The sequence below is a fragment of the Terrapene carolina genome, unplaced genomic scaffold (genome assembly GCF_002925995.2).
Source record: "Terrapene carolina triunguis isolate 2854851 unplaced genomic scaffold, T_m_triunguis-2.0 Scaffold629, whole genome shotgun sequence".
NCBI classification, from domain to species: Eukaryota; Metazoa; Chordata; order Testudines; family Emydidae; genus Terrapene; species Terrapene triunguis.
In genome coordinates, this window is record NW_020664980.1 from 13600222 (window position 1) to 13616997 (window position 16776).

Sequence of the window (16776 nt, forward strand, 5' to 3'; positions counted from 1 at the left end):
TTTTGGGTTTCAGGAGCTTTATAAAACTGTATTGACCTCCTGTCCCAGCACCAACTCTCCAGTCTCACCCTCCCTGCCTTTTTGTCTCCTACAGGAGCTTTCCTTGTTCCTTACTTCATCATGCTGGCAATATGTGGGATCCCCATCTTCTTCATGGAGCTCTCACTAGGCCAGTTCTCCAGCCTGGGGCCACTTGCCGTCTGGAAGATAAGCCCGCTTTTTAAAGGTATGTGACCAACCCCAATCCTGCCCTCTCCTCCCTCCTCCTTCCTGCCCTCATAGCAGAGGGCTGGCGGTGAGACATGTTAGCATCGCCATCCTTTGATCTTTAAGGCAACTGTGAGAACTAAAAGCTAATTAGGGGAAGCTCATCAGGCTTTTAGGTGGGCTAGCTGGCATCTATCTATCCAGGTCCTCCAGCGCTCTGGCCCCACGTTACTTCCAGCAAGAAATGGGACTCCGTGTCAGTTTCATCCATTTTATTACAACGATTGCACAAAAAGAAATATCGAGACGCCATCCCCACAGCTAAGCTGTTGTTACGAATATTAAACTAGCCTAAGAATAAAGCAATGCAGCCATCAAATCAAGGTCAAAGCAACACGTTCGTTTCAATATTGGATTGTAATAAAATCATCATTTAGTGAAACCATCTGATGAATGCAACACGTCATCAACCCTTCTAAATCCTAAGGCAGCATCTAAGGAGCTGACTGTCCATTTCATTATAAAGCCCAACTAGCGAGCTTCCCCAAAGTCAATCGAATCTATAACTTGGAGCTCTTTACATATTTTGACACTGAAACCAAATTATTATTTAATGATTAAACCCCAACCTCAGTGTAGGGTGACCAGATGTCCCGATTTTATAGGGACAGTCCCGAGTTTTGGGTCTTTTTCTTATATAGGCTCCTGTTATCCCCCACCCCCGTCCCGATTTTTCACGTTTGCTGTCTGGTCACCCTACCTCAGTGCCAGACATCCTTCCTTCCATTTCAATTCTTGCATGGCCGTGCAGCTTGGTCCAGTCAGCTTCGAGTTAGGCCATACTCAGCTAATGTCAATTTAGAGAAAAGTCTTGCTTAAGCCAGCAATTTAAAAAATAGTCACTGGTTGCCTACCACAGAGGCTGTACGCCTGTGACAGCCGCCCTCCACGCCTTCAAATATCAGACATAGAGAACATACGATCACTTTTGAGAAGGCTGACAGGGCCTTGTCTGGGTGAAAAGAACTTGCGATGACATTAAGTCACCACTTTATGGAAAGTTTGACCCCAAATCCTATAAAAATAACGGATTGAAAAAACTCTAGGCAACAACTCAATGTCCATCCATCACCAAAAGTAAAAATAAACATGAACATCTTATGATCAGATGCCATCATTCTTCATGCAAATAAGACAATCTGTGTATACAGGGATTGGGCCAGAAAGCAAACACAGCTTTGAAAGTTTCATCTTGAAAGAGAAAAGTTACTTAAAAACCGCTCAAGATGAAACTCATTTAAGAAATAAAAATAATTAAAGTTTGTATAAGATCCGTACGCGCATATACGCTACTTTTCTCACCCAATGCAAACCCCCAATCCACTGCTAAGCTTTGGAAAGGGAGTTCTGACAAGGGTCTCTCTGGCTGACACTTGTCTACAGGACTCTAGAGGGCAGCTTCCCCCTGGCATAGATCTATCCCATTTCTGCTCCAGGGCCTGTGGCTTTCAAAGCGATCTCAGGAAGATGTGGCTGGAGCGGAGTTCTCAGCACTAGGCCTGAACCAGGAAAAGCCAGGAAAGCGATGAGCCTGTTAGAAGGTCCTTGATGTTCTCATGCAACATCCCCTCCTATGGTGGGTTATTGTTCCTTCCTGCACAGTCTGTCCAAGGAGCTCAGCTTTGACCTAGCTCATGGCTGTGGTTTAAGATTCATTTTAGATTCCTAACAGCTGGTCTCCTTGTACCAAGGACTGGGCCCCTAGGATGTCAGTGGTAGCATTGTAGTAGCTAAGCAGCTCCTGGGAGAGATGACTGGGTGTTGTCTCTCTGCCGTCACACTGAGCTGTGTTTACATCTCCCGTCCCTTAGGTGTCGGGATGGGCACGATCCTGATTGTCTCTCTGGTGGCCATTTACTATAACATGATCATTGCTTACGTGCTCTTCTACCTCTTCGCGTCCCTGACAAGCAACTTGCCCTGGGAGCACTGCGGCAACTGGTGGAACACCGACCTCTGCTTGGATCACCAAGTCATCCAGGCAGGGAATGCTGCCATCCCATTCAACATCACCAACACCGTCAGCCCGAGCGAGGAGTACTGGAAGTAAGGAGGCTAGCCAGAGACCGGGACAGAGCCGGGTGGGGGTCGGAGTGAGTGAGACTGGTGTAGGAACCATGGCGATGGGTCTAAAACACACACGCTATGGCTTGATGGGCACCCACATTCTCCAAGTGCATGATGAGGCATGGGGCTGTTGTCATCAGCACTATCCAGCATAGAATCATAGAAGATTAGGGTTGGAAGAGACCTCAGGAGGTCATCTAGTCCAACCCCCTGCTCAAAGCGGGACCAATCCCCAACTAAATCATCCCAGCCAGGGCTTCATCAAGCCGGGCCTTAAAAACCTCTAAGGATGGAGATCTCACCACCTCCCTAGGTAACCCATTCCAGTGCTTCACCACTCTCCTACCACCCACCACAGCCTGGACTGCGTCACTGCATTGAGACAGTGGTCGTATATGTTATATGCCAGCTTAGCACTTGGGATCATGGAGCTTTCTCATGGCTGGCTCCACTATCTAACAGTTTGCTATTTACTCACAGATACAGGAAGCTGTTGTTTAGGTGGTAGGGGGGGCATGTGGTTATGGCAAGAGGGGCCTGGGTTTGGTCCGGTCTGTGTGTAATCGGACTTTGTTACATGTGTATTTTTGATTCAGTGGAACCTGTTAGCCACCAATGGCCTGGGTATGTTGCTGGCTGTTCTAACAGACAGCTGCATGGTCAGATGAGATTAACCACTTGCAGGGACTGAAGTTTCACTGGCCATTACATCGGATGGGTGACCCTGGTTAGTGGATGACCATTAGCGATGGTTCCACTGTCTATTTTAAATGCAGTCATTCTCTTTGTGTGTGTGTGCACGCGCGTGTGTGTGTGCGCCTCTCTCTCTCTGTTCTTTGACTCTTTAAGGCTGGAATTTGAATAGCTTTTGTGGCTGTACAAAACCCCTGGATGTCATTTTGCAATGTCCCCTTTCCACCCTTCCAGACACAGAGCACTTGGTAGCTAGTGAGGGTCCAAACACTTGGGTGACCATGCCATAGAAAATTCATGCCACCCCAAGTGCCCATTCTGGCAGGGGGCAGGAGTGGGAGAGACGTTCTCAGTTGCGAGGTCAAGAACTTCTGCGCTCTCTGGCCATGTTGGAGTCTCCCATGGTACGGAATGATCATGTGACCGCGCAGTAGGGTTAATTTACACGGGCTTGTGAGAATGGAACATGTAGCCTATGTAGACATAGATCCATCAATGGCTGTTAGCCAGAATGGGCAGGGATGGCGTCCCCAGCCTCTGTTTGCCAGAAGCTGGGAAGGGGCAACAGAACATGGATCACTTCATGATTACCTGTCCTGTTCATTCCCTCTGGGGCACTTGACATTGGCCACTATCAGAAAACAGGATACTGGGCTAGAGGGACTGACTCAGTATGGCCGTTCTTATGTTCAAAATAGTTCATTTGTGGTGTTTGAGACAATTAAGCTAAAAACCAGCCTTTCCCTGGGGACCTCTCATTTCCTTAACGTGTGGTCAGGAATTCACTCCTCCCGCCCAGGAATCAAACCCTTGGCTCTCATTGTGCAAAGGGATTTTCACTATCATTTTTATTGGCAGAGTCAAAGCTAGATCCAGGTTCTAAGATGCTGCAGCATAAAGTATGGGATCTCAGACAGGAGCTCTGGTCCCTGGCACATTGCTGAAGGGAGGATGCTGCCTGTTTATTAATGGGTCTCCTTTTGCCCTAGTCGTTATGTTCTGCATATCCAAGGGAGCTCTGGGATCGGGGATCCTGGGAGAATCCGCTGGAATCTGTGCCTGTGCCTACTGCTCTCCTGGGTCATTGTGTACCTCTGTATCCTCAAGGGAGTCAAATCCTCCGGCAAGGTAAGACCAGGAGTCATTCTCCTCCTGCAGTTCTGTCTTTTGCTTCACGAGAATGAACCTGGTGAGGTTAAGTGGTCATTTTCCATGATCTACAGTATTTGTGTGTGTGTGGGGGGGGATGTGTATCTATATCTTGGAAATATCAATTAGAATAACTAGCTCTCTTGCTAAATATAATGGCTATCAATAGGCACAATTTGGAGAGGGTGGTAGTTTGTAGATCAAATGCCTGCCCAGTATTCAGGGCTAGAATGTAGTTAATTACACATCTCTGCTTTCGATGAAATTAGCATGGCCGTGTGCCACAGTAAATTGCATGGATACATCACAGTGACCCATCCAACGTTGTGTTGCCCAGATCATAAACCCACACAGCAGTGAGGTGCAAGATAAAGCAGACTTTTAGTTGAACAGAGACGCTCCCCAAAGGGAACGCCTCTTCTGCAAGTGATTGCGGTGCTGTCCGGTGGGCAAAGATCCTCTGTGCGTCAGTGCGGTAAGAGAAGGTCTTGCTGAAGCTTCAACTCAGGTCCATCTGCTCTTCCCGCAGGTTGTGTATTTCACTGCCACATTCCCTTACTTCATCCTGATCATGCTGCTCATTCGTGGCGTGACACTGGAGGGGGCCTGGATAGGAATCAAGTTCTACCTCACACCCCAGTTTGATCACCTGCTGTCTTCCAAGGTGAGAAGGGGACAGGGCACTTTTAATATACAGTGGGGTTCAGTTACCTGGATCAGGCTGGGATCCAGTCTTTTGGCGGCTGCTTTCAAGTGATGATGACAAGCAAAGCAGATCTGTGAAGCAGGGAAATCCCCAAATCTGACATGCGCGTAAAAGAAAAGTTTCCATTGTATAAGGACGTTTAATGCCACAATAGGTCAATCTGGTTATTAGTGGCTCTAATTAACACTCTTACCAGCCGACTGGCTGGCAAACAAGATGCAAAGTCATTTCCCGCCTAGGAAAGAAAACCTAGGAAATCATTTCCAGCCTGATCCCAGCAATCAGGATCTCACCACGCAGCATAAAGTAGGGCAAACACAGCAGCAGCATGAATAGCAACTGTTAGGAAGCCCAGGACACCCTGCACTTTAAGAGAAGCCCAAGCATGCACGAACAAAGAGGCCAAATGCAGTTCTTCTCCACCATTTGCTTTTGGGTTGGAGGCCAGTGAAGAAGCCCATGGACTGATTCCCTTCTTCCTCCCTTACGGTGATGGCCCATTGGTGGAGCAGCCTAGGGTAATCAATAAGGACTGAATTCCCTCCTCCATGTGGGTACTTCTAGTTCCGATGGGGTCTCCATTTCAGAGCAGGTGGAGAAGTCCAAGCATGGACTCCAAACACCTTCCTAGGGTGGTTCCACCAGGTCAGGGCTGGAGTCCACTGGAGCATTTGGTAATTCTCTGTGAAGCAAGCCCATGGGAGCTGCATTCAGTTGACCGTAGGAGACCCGTGTTGGATGGAATCAGTGATGGCGATGCAGACTTAGAGTGGAGATATGCTCGTTAAAAGGCGTCAGCATGTCCGTCTGGAGCAGAGGAAATCCCGCCCCGGAAAGCGCTGTCTTCTTGAGAATGGAGCTGAGATTTCCACTCCTTTCTTGCTTGTTTCTCCCTCTCAGGTGTGGATAGAGGCAGCTCTGCAGATCTTCTACTCCCTTGGGGTGGGCTTCGGGGGACTGCTCACTTTCGCGTCTTATAACACCTTCCACCAGAATATTTACAGGTGGGTTTCTAGTCTTCACACAGGAAATGGAGGCGAGCCTCAGGGTGACGCTCACAGTGGGGTTCAAATGGAGTCCTTAGAGTTAGGTACAAACGCTCTTCCCGGAATGGAAGCTGCATATCATGGGGCACCAACGGGTAAGCACCAGCTCTCTCTTTAAAGGGAACAGACGGGTCAGGATAAGGTGGATAACAAGAAAGAAGCAAGCAAGAAACAAGCAGGAAGATAGGGATGCATGGAACCTAGTGGCAACCTGTGAGGAGAGACACCCACATCCCCATACACATGCAAGAGGGGCCCCTCTCTTTGCACGAGCCAGGCCCTGAGTGCTGCTTTCCCTAGCCTGGTTCTGGCCCCAGGCAGACGCTGAGGAACGGGTAGCCTTGTGGAGTGCTGAGAGGGGTGTTTCACAGCCGAGCTGAGCTGAGAACCAGCTGAATTTACTGCCCCCCACCATTGATTTTCCCTGATATTAGTAATAAAAACCCAAAGCAGGCTGGGAAGTTGCCCAGTGTTGTCTCCACACTTTTAGTTTCTCTGTAAGTCCAGCTCCCCACAGGCTCCTGAATGCAGACGTTGGCAAAGAGAAAAGAGAACGTCCCCTCTCTAACTGGGGAACCCATCTCAGCTCGGAGCAGACGGCCAGCTTGTGCCCCCAAAGTGGGGCTTTCCCCGGTCAGCAGCTGCCTCCTGTCTCTCCTCTGGAAACCATGTGAGCTCTCAGCAGTGCTGTCTCTTCGGGCTCTGCTGGGGACACGTTCAGATCAGCTGCTGTCTGTTCTGCAGGGATACATTTATAGTCACCCTGGGCAATGCCATCACCAGCATCCTGGCCGGGTTTGCCATCTTCTCCGTCCTGGGCTACATGTCGCAGGAGCTGGGCATCCCTGTTAACCAAGTGGCAAAAGCAGGTCAGTCCAAAAAATAGTAATTCCTTCCTTCTTTTCTCGTTGTGTGAGCGGGTACGTGTGTGTGTGTGAATACAGGCATGTGTGTGGGGATGTATGTAGGCTGGGGTGTGTATGTAGATGGGGCGGGTTTATAAGTGCTGTATAAGACTCAGGTGTGATCGTTGAAAACAATAATCACCATGAGACTTTGCACGGATAAAGAGCCATTCACTGGAGGAGCTCAAAGCACATCACGAAGGGGGGCGGTGTTACCCTCCGTTGGTGGGTGGGGGAAATGGGACATAGTGGGCCACGCAAGCTGGGCTGAGCAGACATTAGAACCCAGGTCTTCCTTCTCCCCATCCACGAGTCCAGCCTAAGCTCCCGCTGAATTGCCATTTCCTGGAGATGGTTTGGGGATCAGAAGCAGCTGCCTTCATTACGTGCACAAATGGGCACTCCCCGGGGCAAAACGGGGAAGCAGGCGCCTAAGTGTCCAGCCGCGAATTCAGGATTTGGGAGCACAGTTTAGGTGGCCACTTAATGGGGCCTGAAATCAGCATTTAATGGTGGCTGTTTCCCGGTCGTTTTTCTTTCTCCCCCTCCCAGCGCAGGCAGAAGGCGCCCAGAATAGTGCCTCTGGTGCAGTCATCAGGCCCTTATCCTTTCCCATGTGCAGGGAGCCATCGCTCCTTCCCTTGCAATGAGCCCGGGCTGCTGCCCAAGTGTCAGACGGTCTGGTAGGACGGTAACAAAGGGATCTAGGTTGATAAACCAGCCGGAGCCAACTCAGGGAGCCCCAGGGAGGAATCTGGGCTCAGGTGGGACATACGTCTCCTTGGACACCTGTGAAACCAGAGGAGCCGTACACTGAAACAAAACCACAGCAGGTGTCAGAGAACGCAAGGAACGCCCAGAGGAAGAGAAGGGCGGTTTGGTGGTGTGATACCAGCTCCTCATTCTGCCGTGCAAGAGAGATGGCTTGGGAGCCCCTGGGACTCTCCTTGCCTAGCGTGGTGGGGACCAGGCGCTGCCCAGAGGCCATGGGTGGAGGAGGGGATGGTGTTACTTACAGAGGGGAGGCTCTGACACATGGAGGGATGAAGCAGGACACACAGAGCCTGAGCATGCAGCTGTGGGCATTAGCCTACCTCTCCAAAACCAGGCCAGAGCACTGAAACATAACCAGCCTGAAGAGCCAGCTTCTCGCTCCTCCAGGCTCTCTGCAAAGCCCTTTCCCGACTTACGGGAGACATCAGCCACCCCAGTGCATCGGGGCAGGAGCTGGTGCGACGCGCCCCACAGGAATGGGCCCTGAGTGATAACCCTGTCCCTTGGTGCTTAGTGAGATGTCCCAGGAGCTCCTGCACGTGCTGCTGCCGTTCCCAGGACAAACCCGGGGGTGGTAGAGGGGGGAATGTTAGCGGGGGCAGGGGGGAGGGACAGAGAAAAGGCTGAATAAAGCCATGCTGCTCCATAAGCCAGCGCGGCCTGTTGTAGCAACGGCAGCTCGATACAGACGAGTGGGTTTGGGGGGAGTGGGGCATTCATCATGCTCAGCTGTCTCGTTCAGGGCCTGGGCGGGTCGATAACGAACTAGGCAGGGCAGAGAGTCGCGCTCTAGTGGCTTCTGGAGACTGTGATCCCTCAGCTTCCCTCTCAAAGGGCTAACGTCCGTTTCCGCGCTGGCCCCCTCCCAGCGGTTGGAGGCCTACGCTCTTGCAGTGAGTGGGGAGAACTGAGGACCTCCTCCATCCGCAGCCCATGCTACTGCAATTCCTCCAGCTGGGAGCTCCCGCCAGCCAGTGCGTCCCTATAGGGCCTCCTACCGGGAGGCTGGTGAAGCCATGAGCAACTTAGCAGCAACCCCCTTGTGTAGCCTCCCCTACAGTGCCCCCTGCTGGGGAGACGTTGCCACCACAGCCCCCTGGGCAGCTCCCAGGCTGCGGGGAACATACAATTGTGTAGAAAACCTGGGCCGTGGGTGATAGGGGGAGACCTCCCAGGCAGGAGGGAGGGGACGAGGTGCCCGCTGTTGAGGGCTCTACTTGCCTGCCGTGCGCTACGCGACACTCTTGCTGATCAAGAAAAGGCAATTGTTACCTTTTATCTAAAAAAAATAGCATTAAAAAGCCTGGATTCCTGCCCTTTCCCACAGTGCCGGCCCCTGCCTGCTTCTGCTCGATCCCATGCAGGGGAACACCTCCTGCCTGCTCTTGTAGGACACCTCTCCGTCCTGCCCCAGCGATGCCATCCCCTGCCTGGGCTGGCACACTCCCTCCGCCTGCCCAGCGGTAACAGCTGTGTCTGATGTGGACGATCCCATTCACTGTCCCATCCTCTGCCTGTCCCCTAGGTCCCGGCTTGGCTTTCGTGGTGTACCCCCAGGCCATGACGATGCTTCCTCTTTCTCCACTCTGGTCTTTCCTTTTCTTCTTCATGCTGCTGACCCTGGGCCTGGACAGCCAGGTAAGTACACAACATGTCGACCCAAGTACTTTAACCCCCCACAGAGCACAGCCCACTGGCTTAGGGTGGCTTGTTTTCCCTTATGTGCAGTTTGCCTTCATGGAGACCATTGTTACCGCAGTGACAGATGAGTTTCCTTATTACCTGCGGCCCAAGAAGGCTTTTTTCTCAGCCATCATCTGTATCGCCCTGTACCTGATGGGGCTCATTCTCACGACAGAGGTAGGCAATCTGTCCCATGGGCCGGCTTGTCAGAGTCGACTTTGGCTGGCGTTTGAGTGCTCATTTAGTTGAGGATTTACATGGGGACGTTTGTCAGATCCATGATCATTTGTGACTATGACTGAGTGGGAGGGGGCTCGGGAAGAGAAATGGATGGAGTGTCCCACCGGATAGGGCCATGGGAGTGGAGAGGCTAGGTGATATCAGAGCAGAGTGAATCATTCGCAGGGAATAATTTATCCAATCAGCAGAGCCCATGTTTATTAACATTTCGCTGGGAGTATTCCATACTTGAGATTCAAAATCCAAGCTGCAGTGGATCTAATATGCGGCGTGGCATTATTTCTGTCCCCTGATTGGACGAGCGTGCAAACAGGATGGTTACACTGGCATTCGCTTCCCATGAATATTCAGGCCCCTAAAACTCAGCCTCCCAAATGTGACCAGGAAAGGGGCACAAGAGAATTCATCCCGAAAGGCCAGGGAACAGGGGTGGGAGCTTGTTGACCAGCTCTGGCGATAACGGCTCCTTCACTGAGGGTCTGGCTGCTTGTGATTCTCTCTCTCCAGGGCGGGATGTACTGGCTAGTCCTGCTGGATGACTACAGTGCTGGGTTTGGACTCATGGTGGTGGTGATTACAACCTGCCTGGTGGTGACACGTGTCTATGGTAAGGGGAACTGGCCTCCATGGACTCTCCTGAGCAGGGCATGTGGTGAGACATCTAGAGGTTCATGCAAAAGCTTGTGAAGCCACAAGGACATGGAAGCAAGAGCTGGGGAGGAGAAACTCGTCGATTCAGTGGGTGTCTGACCTGGAGCAGGAGGTGTCGTTTCCATCTTGTGCAGATGAACCCCATGGCAGTGGGCTAGACACCTCAGCTCCAGGCTCTTGCTGCTTCCCAGGTGTCGATGCGGCTGGATGCAAGTTCCAGATCAAGCCAGAGACATTTGTGTCACAATGGTAGCGGATAGCTAAGTTTAACCCCTTCCTTGCTCTCCTAGCAGAGCCGAGAAAGTCACGTGATACAGAAGGAGACAACCCAGCCGTTGTTCTGCTGGCTCTCTCGGCCCCCGTGGCTGACACAGCCCAATCCCTGAGCTCACACCACAGGTGGGGGCCTCTATGGAGCCAGGGGATTCGCCAAGAGACCCCGTAGCTAGAGTTGCTGGCTGATTTCTGATGCCATCTCCTCCTCCTTTCTCTAGGCATGAAGCGGTTCTGCCGGGATATTCACATGATGCTGGGCTTCCAACCCGGGCTGTACTTTAAAGCCTGCTGGATGTTCCTGTCCCCGGCAATGATGATGGTAACTGGTGTGACCCTGCTGACGTTTGCTGAGCTTCCCTTACTCTGCCCTGCCCCATTGTCATGCTCTCAGCACCATTTGGATTAGTCCCGCTGGGACAAAATCTTTCCCAAGTCACCTGGCTCGCCCTCTCAGCCAGCAGCATGGAATGGTCCTTGCACCCTCGTATCAGCATGGGCCTCCAACCTGCATTGTCTTGGTGGGGTCTATGTAGCCCCTTCTCATCCCAGCCTGGGGAACCCAGGTTCCTGGGGGCAGCGGGGGAGGGAGTCACTAAGTTCTAGGGCTGGGCTTGGGTGTGAAACCTTCAGAGGATTTTGGATGCCAGCCTGCGATGGTCCTTGGGGTAGCTAGGTCTGGGAGTCACCTTGTTACCCCCCTGCTGCCAGCATGAGAGAGTCTTGCTTGTGCTTAACTGGGTGTCTGCTCCCTGACATCTCCAGCCTGTTAGCCACCCAAGCGCTCTGCTCTGGGCTGTGCCAGCCCTAGCTTTGCCTTGCAGGTTAACATTAGGTGCGCCCCAGCTCCCTAGCCCCTTTGAAGCGTTTCTCCGTAGCGTTCAGCCCCTTCTTCACTGAACACTCCCAGAAACACCAGGTCTGCCGTCCCCAAAGGAACAGTGTCCACACCAGCGTGTATGATTCAACTCAGGCCCAGTACTTCGCGTCACACCACTGCACTGAGATACATTGATAGTGAAAACAGCAATGCATTTACTATCAAAGCGCCAAGATTCAAGTGATCGTGAGTCAGGAAACTGGAAACAAAATCATTGCCCGTTTTCTAGAGACTAACCTCAACTATCAGCTTAGCCTCCTGTCTAAGAAATGTTATCTCACCCAAAGCCTTTTGCAACATCTTCAGCCCAGCTAGGCTGCGATCCTGATTTCATGAATGTAATAGCACTGCCCGTTTACCTCCTAGGGGCAGGATAAAGGGGTGTCTTCTTTGACTTCTACTTACATCCCCAGCGTTTGTTGTCTATACTCAGAGACAGGATAACCCCTGTGGCTTGTGTTTCCTGTTTGCTACTCTTCTATTGACATCACACCTCTTCAATAATTTTGTATGTAAAGGGGCATCCATTGTGTTAGCTACAATGTTTCATTCACATCCAACAGAGATCAGACCTGCAGACATATCTCCACAACACACCAGTCAAGATCCATGGGTCCCCACATACACCATATGTTGTGATAGGCATATCTCATCCAGCCCATAAATGCCCCAGCAACTACGTAGGGGAAACCAGACATCGCTAGGCACTTGAATGAACTCACACAGGAAAATGATAAAAGACAAAGCCACCATATTGCCTGTGGGTGAACACTTTTCACACAGCGATCACTCTCTATCTGACCTCTCAGTCCTCATCCTCCAAAGAAACCTGCCCAACACTTCCAAAATACGAGCCTGGGAGCTTAAATTCACAACTCTGCTAGACACTACAAGTCATGGGCTGAAGAGAGACACTGGATTTGTGGTTTATTACAACAATCTGCAACCCACTAGTCCCCCCCTCCCCCATGATTTTTGTCCTGTGACTGCAGAGGTGTTAATGGGCCACTTCACCTTGAATGGGCCCTTAGAATATGTGCTAACTATTTATGCTAAACTCTGTTTGACTTAAGCAACAAAGAGTCCTGTGGCACCTTATAGACTAACAGATGTATTGGAGCATAAGCTTTCGTGGGTCTGACGAAGTGGGTATTCACCCACGAGAGCTCATGCTCCAATACATCTGTTAGTCTATAAGGTGCCACAGGACTCTTTGTTGCTTTTTACAGATCCAGACTAACACGGCTACCCCTCTGTTTGACTTGTATTTAGTTATGACACCCTGAGTACTTTCCCCAGACCTGAAGAAGAGCTCTGTGTAGCTTGAAAGCTTGTCTCTCTCACCAGTAGAAGTTGGTCCAATAAAAGATATTACCTCACCCACCTTGCCTAGCCAACAGAGGGACAGGTGAATAAACACCTCATCTGGCAAAAAACCTGGTTCTCCCCCTCTGCTGTGATACAAACTAAGAACATATTGGCCATGTTGTGTGTACACATAACTCCTTGCATAGCACCTGTACATACAGTTCACAAAGAGATTAGTGACTGGTGTGACCCTGGCTTTCATGTGAGAGACGTTGGTGAACCAGAATGTGCATCCCAGAATCAGGTCATTCCTGTAACCCCCTGGCCAGCTGGCACTGAGAGGTTCTTGGGTCACACAGCCCCAAGAAGGACTCATCCCTTTGACTCTCTCCCTGTGTTGCAGGCCCTGCTAGTGTACAATATAGTCAAGTACCAGCCCTCAGAGTATGGGAGTTACCGTTTCCCATACTGGGCCGAGGTCCTGGGCATCCTGATGGGGCTGTTCTCCTGCCTGATGATCCCCGCAGGGATGGTGGTCGCGGTGCTCAGAGAAGAAGGGACGCTGTGGGAGGTAAGTGGCAGATGGACGTGGGTGGCAGCCTGTAAAAAGGGAGGGGACTCTACCCCTCCAGGGTGTCTCTTCCCTTGGCTGCATTCCCCAGCTCTCCCCACTGCTAGATCCTGTTTTTCTGTGTCATGAAATGTTGGTCTTCGGTTCCTGCTGGGTAAAAGACAACCCCCTTCCTGCTCATTTTGGAGTCTTCGTTCTAGCCATAGGGCAAAAGGGGGCCGGCTCCTGGGGCTGTCCCCAGGTGAGGGCTGAGAATTGAGCATCATATCAGATTGGGCTACCTCACGGCCTGCCCAACCTGCAGCTTTTCACTGCCGCCTGTCTAGGGCAATCCTTCCGCTCTCCAGGCTCACCGCGGCTGGGGCTGGGTCTGTTAGCTCCCCCAGCAGCTCTGCATGGTCAGGAGTTGAGGGCCTCAGCATGTCTAGATTGTCTAACCTTTGCAGAATGGATTTAATGCATCTGCCTCAGCAAGGGCAAAGGCCTCACCTCAGAAGCACGGGGTACTCATCCCACCCTCCCTGTCCACGAGTCCCAGGAATTGGTGTACAGGGCAGCATATTCCCGTGTATTTACAACGGTGTGTGGCACCCTCTAGTGGTTTGCAGGGGACATCACAAAGTCATGCATATTTCAGATGCAGAACTGGAATGATAATCCAGAGAGGAAACAGGCCCCGCCTCACTTCTTTGCCAGGCCCTATGGCAACACATGGTGATATCACTATTCGTGGCTCACACATGGATGGGGCCTGTGCACAGATTCCGAATGCAGCCCACGTGCAGGGAGGGGGCATGGATGCACCGGAGCTTACCCCTATTTTGCATGTAGGCAGCGTATCTGGGGAGAGCTGTATGTGGATTCCTGGTGCATGCTGCACAGCAGACAGCAGGCAACAGACCCATGTGTGTTTGCACCTCCATAAGGGAAGTGCCCAGCAGCTCTAGGCGTGTTTTGTGACATTAATATCGTGGGCTATGCAATTCAAACAGTGTAAATCAATGGATTTGCCTAGGGTGACCAGATAGCAAGTGTAAAAAAGCGGGACTGGGGTGGGGGATAATAGGTGCCTATATAAGAAAAAGCCTCCAAAATCGGGACATCTGGTCACCCTAGATTTGCCTCAGGAAAGTGAAGTTCTGATGGCAGAAGCTACAGCCAGGTATAAAGAGGTGGTACAGATTTCCATATACAGCTCTCTCAAGCCTCTCTGTTCCCTGAGTTACAGAATCATAGAAACATAGGGCTAGAAGGGACCTCAAGAGATCTAGTCCATCCCCCTGGGATGAGGCAGGACCAAGTAAACCCAGACCATCCTTGACGAGTGTTGGTCCAGCCTGTCCTTAAAAACTTCTGATGGTGGAGATTCCACAACCTCCCTGGGTAACCTGTTCCAGGACTCCACTGTCCTCGTAACTAGAAAGTTTTTCCTAATATCTAACCTAAATCTCCCTTGCTGCAAACTAAGCCAGTTACTTATTGTTCTACCCTTGGTGGACATAAAGAACAATTGATCACCGTCCTCTACAGAGCAACCATTTATATATGTGAAGAGTGTTACATGCCCCCGCAGCCTTCTCTTCTCAAGATTAAACACCCTCAACTCTTTCAACCTTTCCTCATATGTCAGGGTTTTCTAAACGTCTTATTTTTGTTGCTCTCCTCTGGACTCGCTCCAATTTTTCCACATCTTTTTTCAAGCGTGGTACCCAAAACTGGATGCAGTCTTACATAGGACACTGCTGTTAATACAGCCCTGAGGGACATTTGCCTTTTTTGCCACCACATTATACAGTTGACGTCTTCAATTTGTGACCCACCAGAAGCCCAGATCCTTTTCAGCAGCACTGCTGCCCAGTGCATTTGATTTTTCCTTCCTGAGTGTAGTACTTCGCCCTTGTCTTTATCGTCATATAGTGATGAACAACAAAAGGGGAAGAAACAGAAACAATAAATGCCTTTAACTCGGTCAGATGTGGGACTCCCCTACAACTGTCCAAATGCTGAGCCATGCTTAAGGCTCCGCAGTGTCAGATAATCATTACCCATTGTGGCTCACTATTGCCCCAAAAGCAACCTCTTTGGGCAACAACTGAGCACATGTTCCTACCAAGGGCCATGGCTGTGTTTGGGATGGACTCAGGTAGCCAGGTTTGGCAGTAGCTGGGGTCAGTCTGATCAGCTGTTTCTGGCTGATGCTCTGAAGTTTCGGCTATTCCTGGGTACATTTTGCTGCATTCTCCCTCCCTGTTGACAGGAACTCCATTCGTGTTGTAGATAACAACACTAAGCCATAGCCACAGCCTTTCTGACTCTGTTAACACACTCCAGAAGCCCACACCCTTCCTGCCTGCCCAGAAGCAGAGACGAGTGGCTCTGGGCGACAGACAAACACCCCCTAGGGAGTAGGATTAGAGCTCAGTTCACTTGTGCCCTGTGCCAGTGTGGAACCCAGCCAGGCTCTCAGAGGCCCTGTTGCAGAGAGAGGCAGACCCCTGCTCCCTTGAGGTTAAATGACCAAGCTCACTCCCAAAATAACACCATGTAAATATCCGGGGAAGGTCTGATTCCGTCAGTGAATTTCCTCATTCCCTGACAGAGGAAAAACACACAACTGAGAGCTCCCGTGGCAAAGCTACACCCGGATCCAGGCTTCTCTACAGCTTTGGCCACAAGGGAGGGATGAATCTGGGTTCTTGCTTTGGCCCTATCTCTAATACAGACTAATATAATAAAAGGAAACTCCCTGGCAGTCCCTACTTACTGTATAGCAGAGCCACAGCCCCTAGGACAAACCGTAGCAAATACAGCCACTTAATTCAGCCCTTTCCCCTTAGACCATAAACAGCTCCACTAGCTAGCTGGCTAGAACACTGCTGGGGGTTTTATACTGAGCTGCCTTCCCATCATGCCATGGGACAAGGCTATCCCCACCTCTCCAGTCCATAATGGAAGGGTGGTTCAGCCAATCCCTGCCCTCTGTGCCTGAATGGCCCCCCTCTTCTTGTGCAAGCAGAGGCTTCTGCTGGTGGCTTGCAGCTGTGAGCTGGTGATTACTCAATGGCAGTTCTGGCAGGTGGCGGTGGTGATTTTCCTGCACTAGGCTGGTGTCCCCTGAGCCCTGCTGCTCTCATCACACAGATGTGAGAATAGTGGGAAGCTGCTTCTCAGGGTGAAGCCCCTCCCCCTCCTTACACCCCCCCAGCCAGTGCTGCCTCCCCCAAAGCCTTTCATCCTGCTGATTAGTCCTCAGGTGCATCAGGCCATGACCTGACAGGAAGAGCACAGCAACTCAGACCCCTGAGCTGCCCAGCTGAGCAGCCCTTTGAGGGGCAGGTCTGCGGGGAGGGAGCTCCCCTCCGGCCACTGCTGCAGGACTTGGGCAGACAGGCAGCCCCTGTGGGTGTTGATCACACGGCTCCTGAGAGAGCCTTTACCCCTGAGAACCAATGAGCAGTGAGCAAAGTGCCCGATGCGTTAATGGCATGATCCAAACACACAGCGGCCCCAGGCAGCAGAGATGGTCTGGTGCCCCATGTGATTACAGCGCCCCCCTGTGGGCT

The 16776-nt window shown here is 51.3% G+C and overlaps 1 protein-coding gene across 1 annotated transcript in view; it reads left to right on the forward strand.

Annotated features, from left to right (window-relative positions):
* The window catches only part of SLC6A7 (solute carrier family 6 member 7), a 30016-nt gene that overhangs the window by 10619 nt on the left and 2621 nt on the right, over window positions 1-16776 (forward strand). Inside the window, exons 3-13 of the mRNA XM_024217031.1 lie at window positions 95-226; window positions 2079-2313; window positions 4017-4155; window positions 4706-4840; window positions 5783-5886; window positions 6673-6797; window positions 9133-9245; window positions 9336-9467; window positions 10038-10137; window positions 10676-10776; window positions 13046-13213. Of these exons, the coding sequence (XP_024072799.1) occupies window positions 95-226; window positions 2079-2313; window positions 4017-4155; window positions 4706-4840; window positions 5783-5886; window positions 6673-6797; window positions 9133-9245; window positions 9336-9467; window positions 10038-10137; window positions 10676-10776; window positions 13046-13213 (1484 nt within the window). The remainder of the gene's footprint in view (window positions 1-94; window positions 227-2078; window positions 2314-4016; window positions 4156-4705; window positions 4841-5782; window positions 5887-6672; window positions 6798-9132; window positions 9246-9335; window positions 9468-10037; window positions 10138-10675; window positions 10777-13045; window positions 13214-16776) is intronic.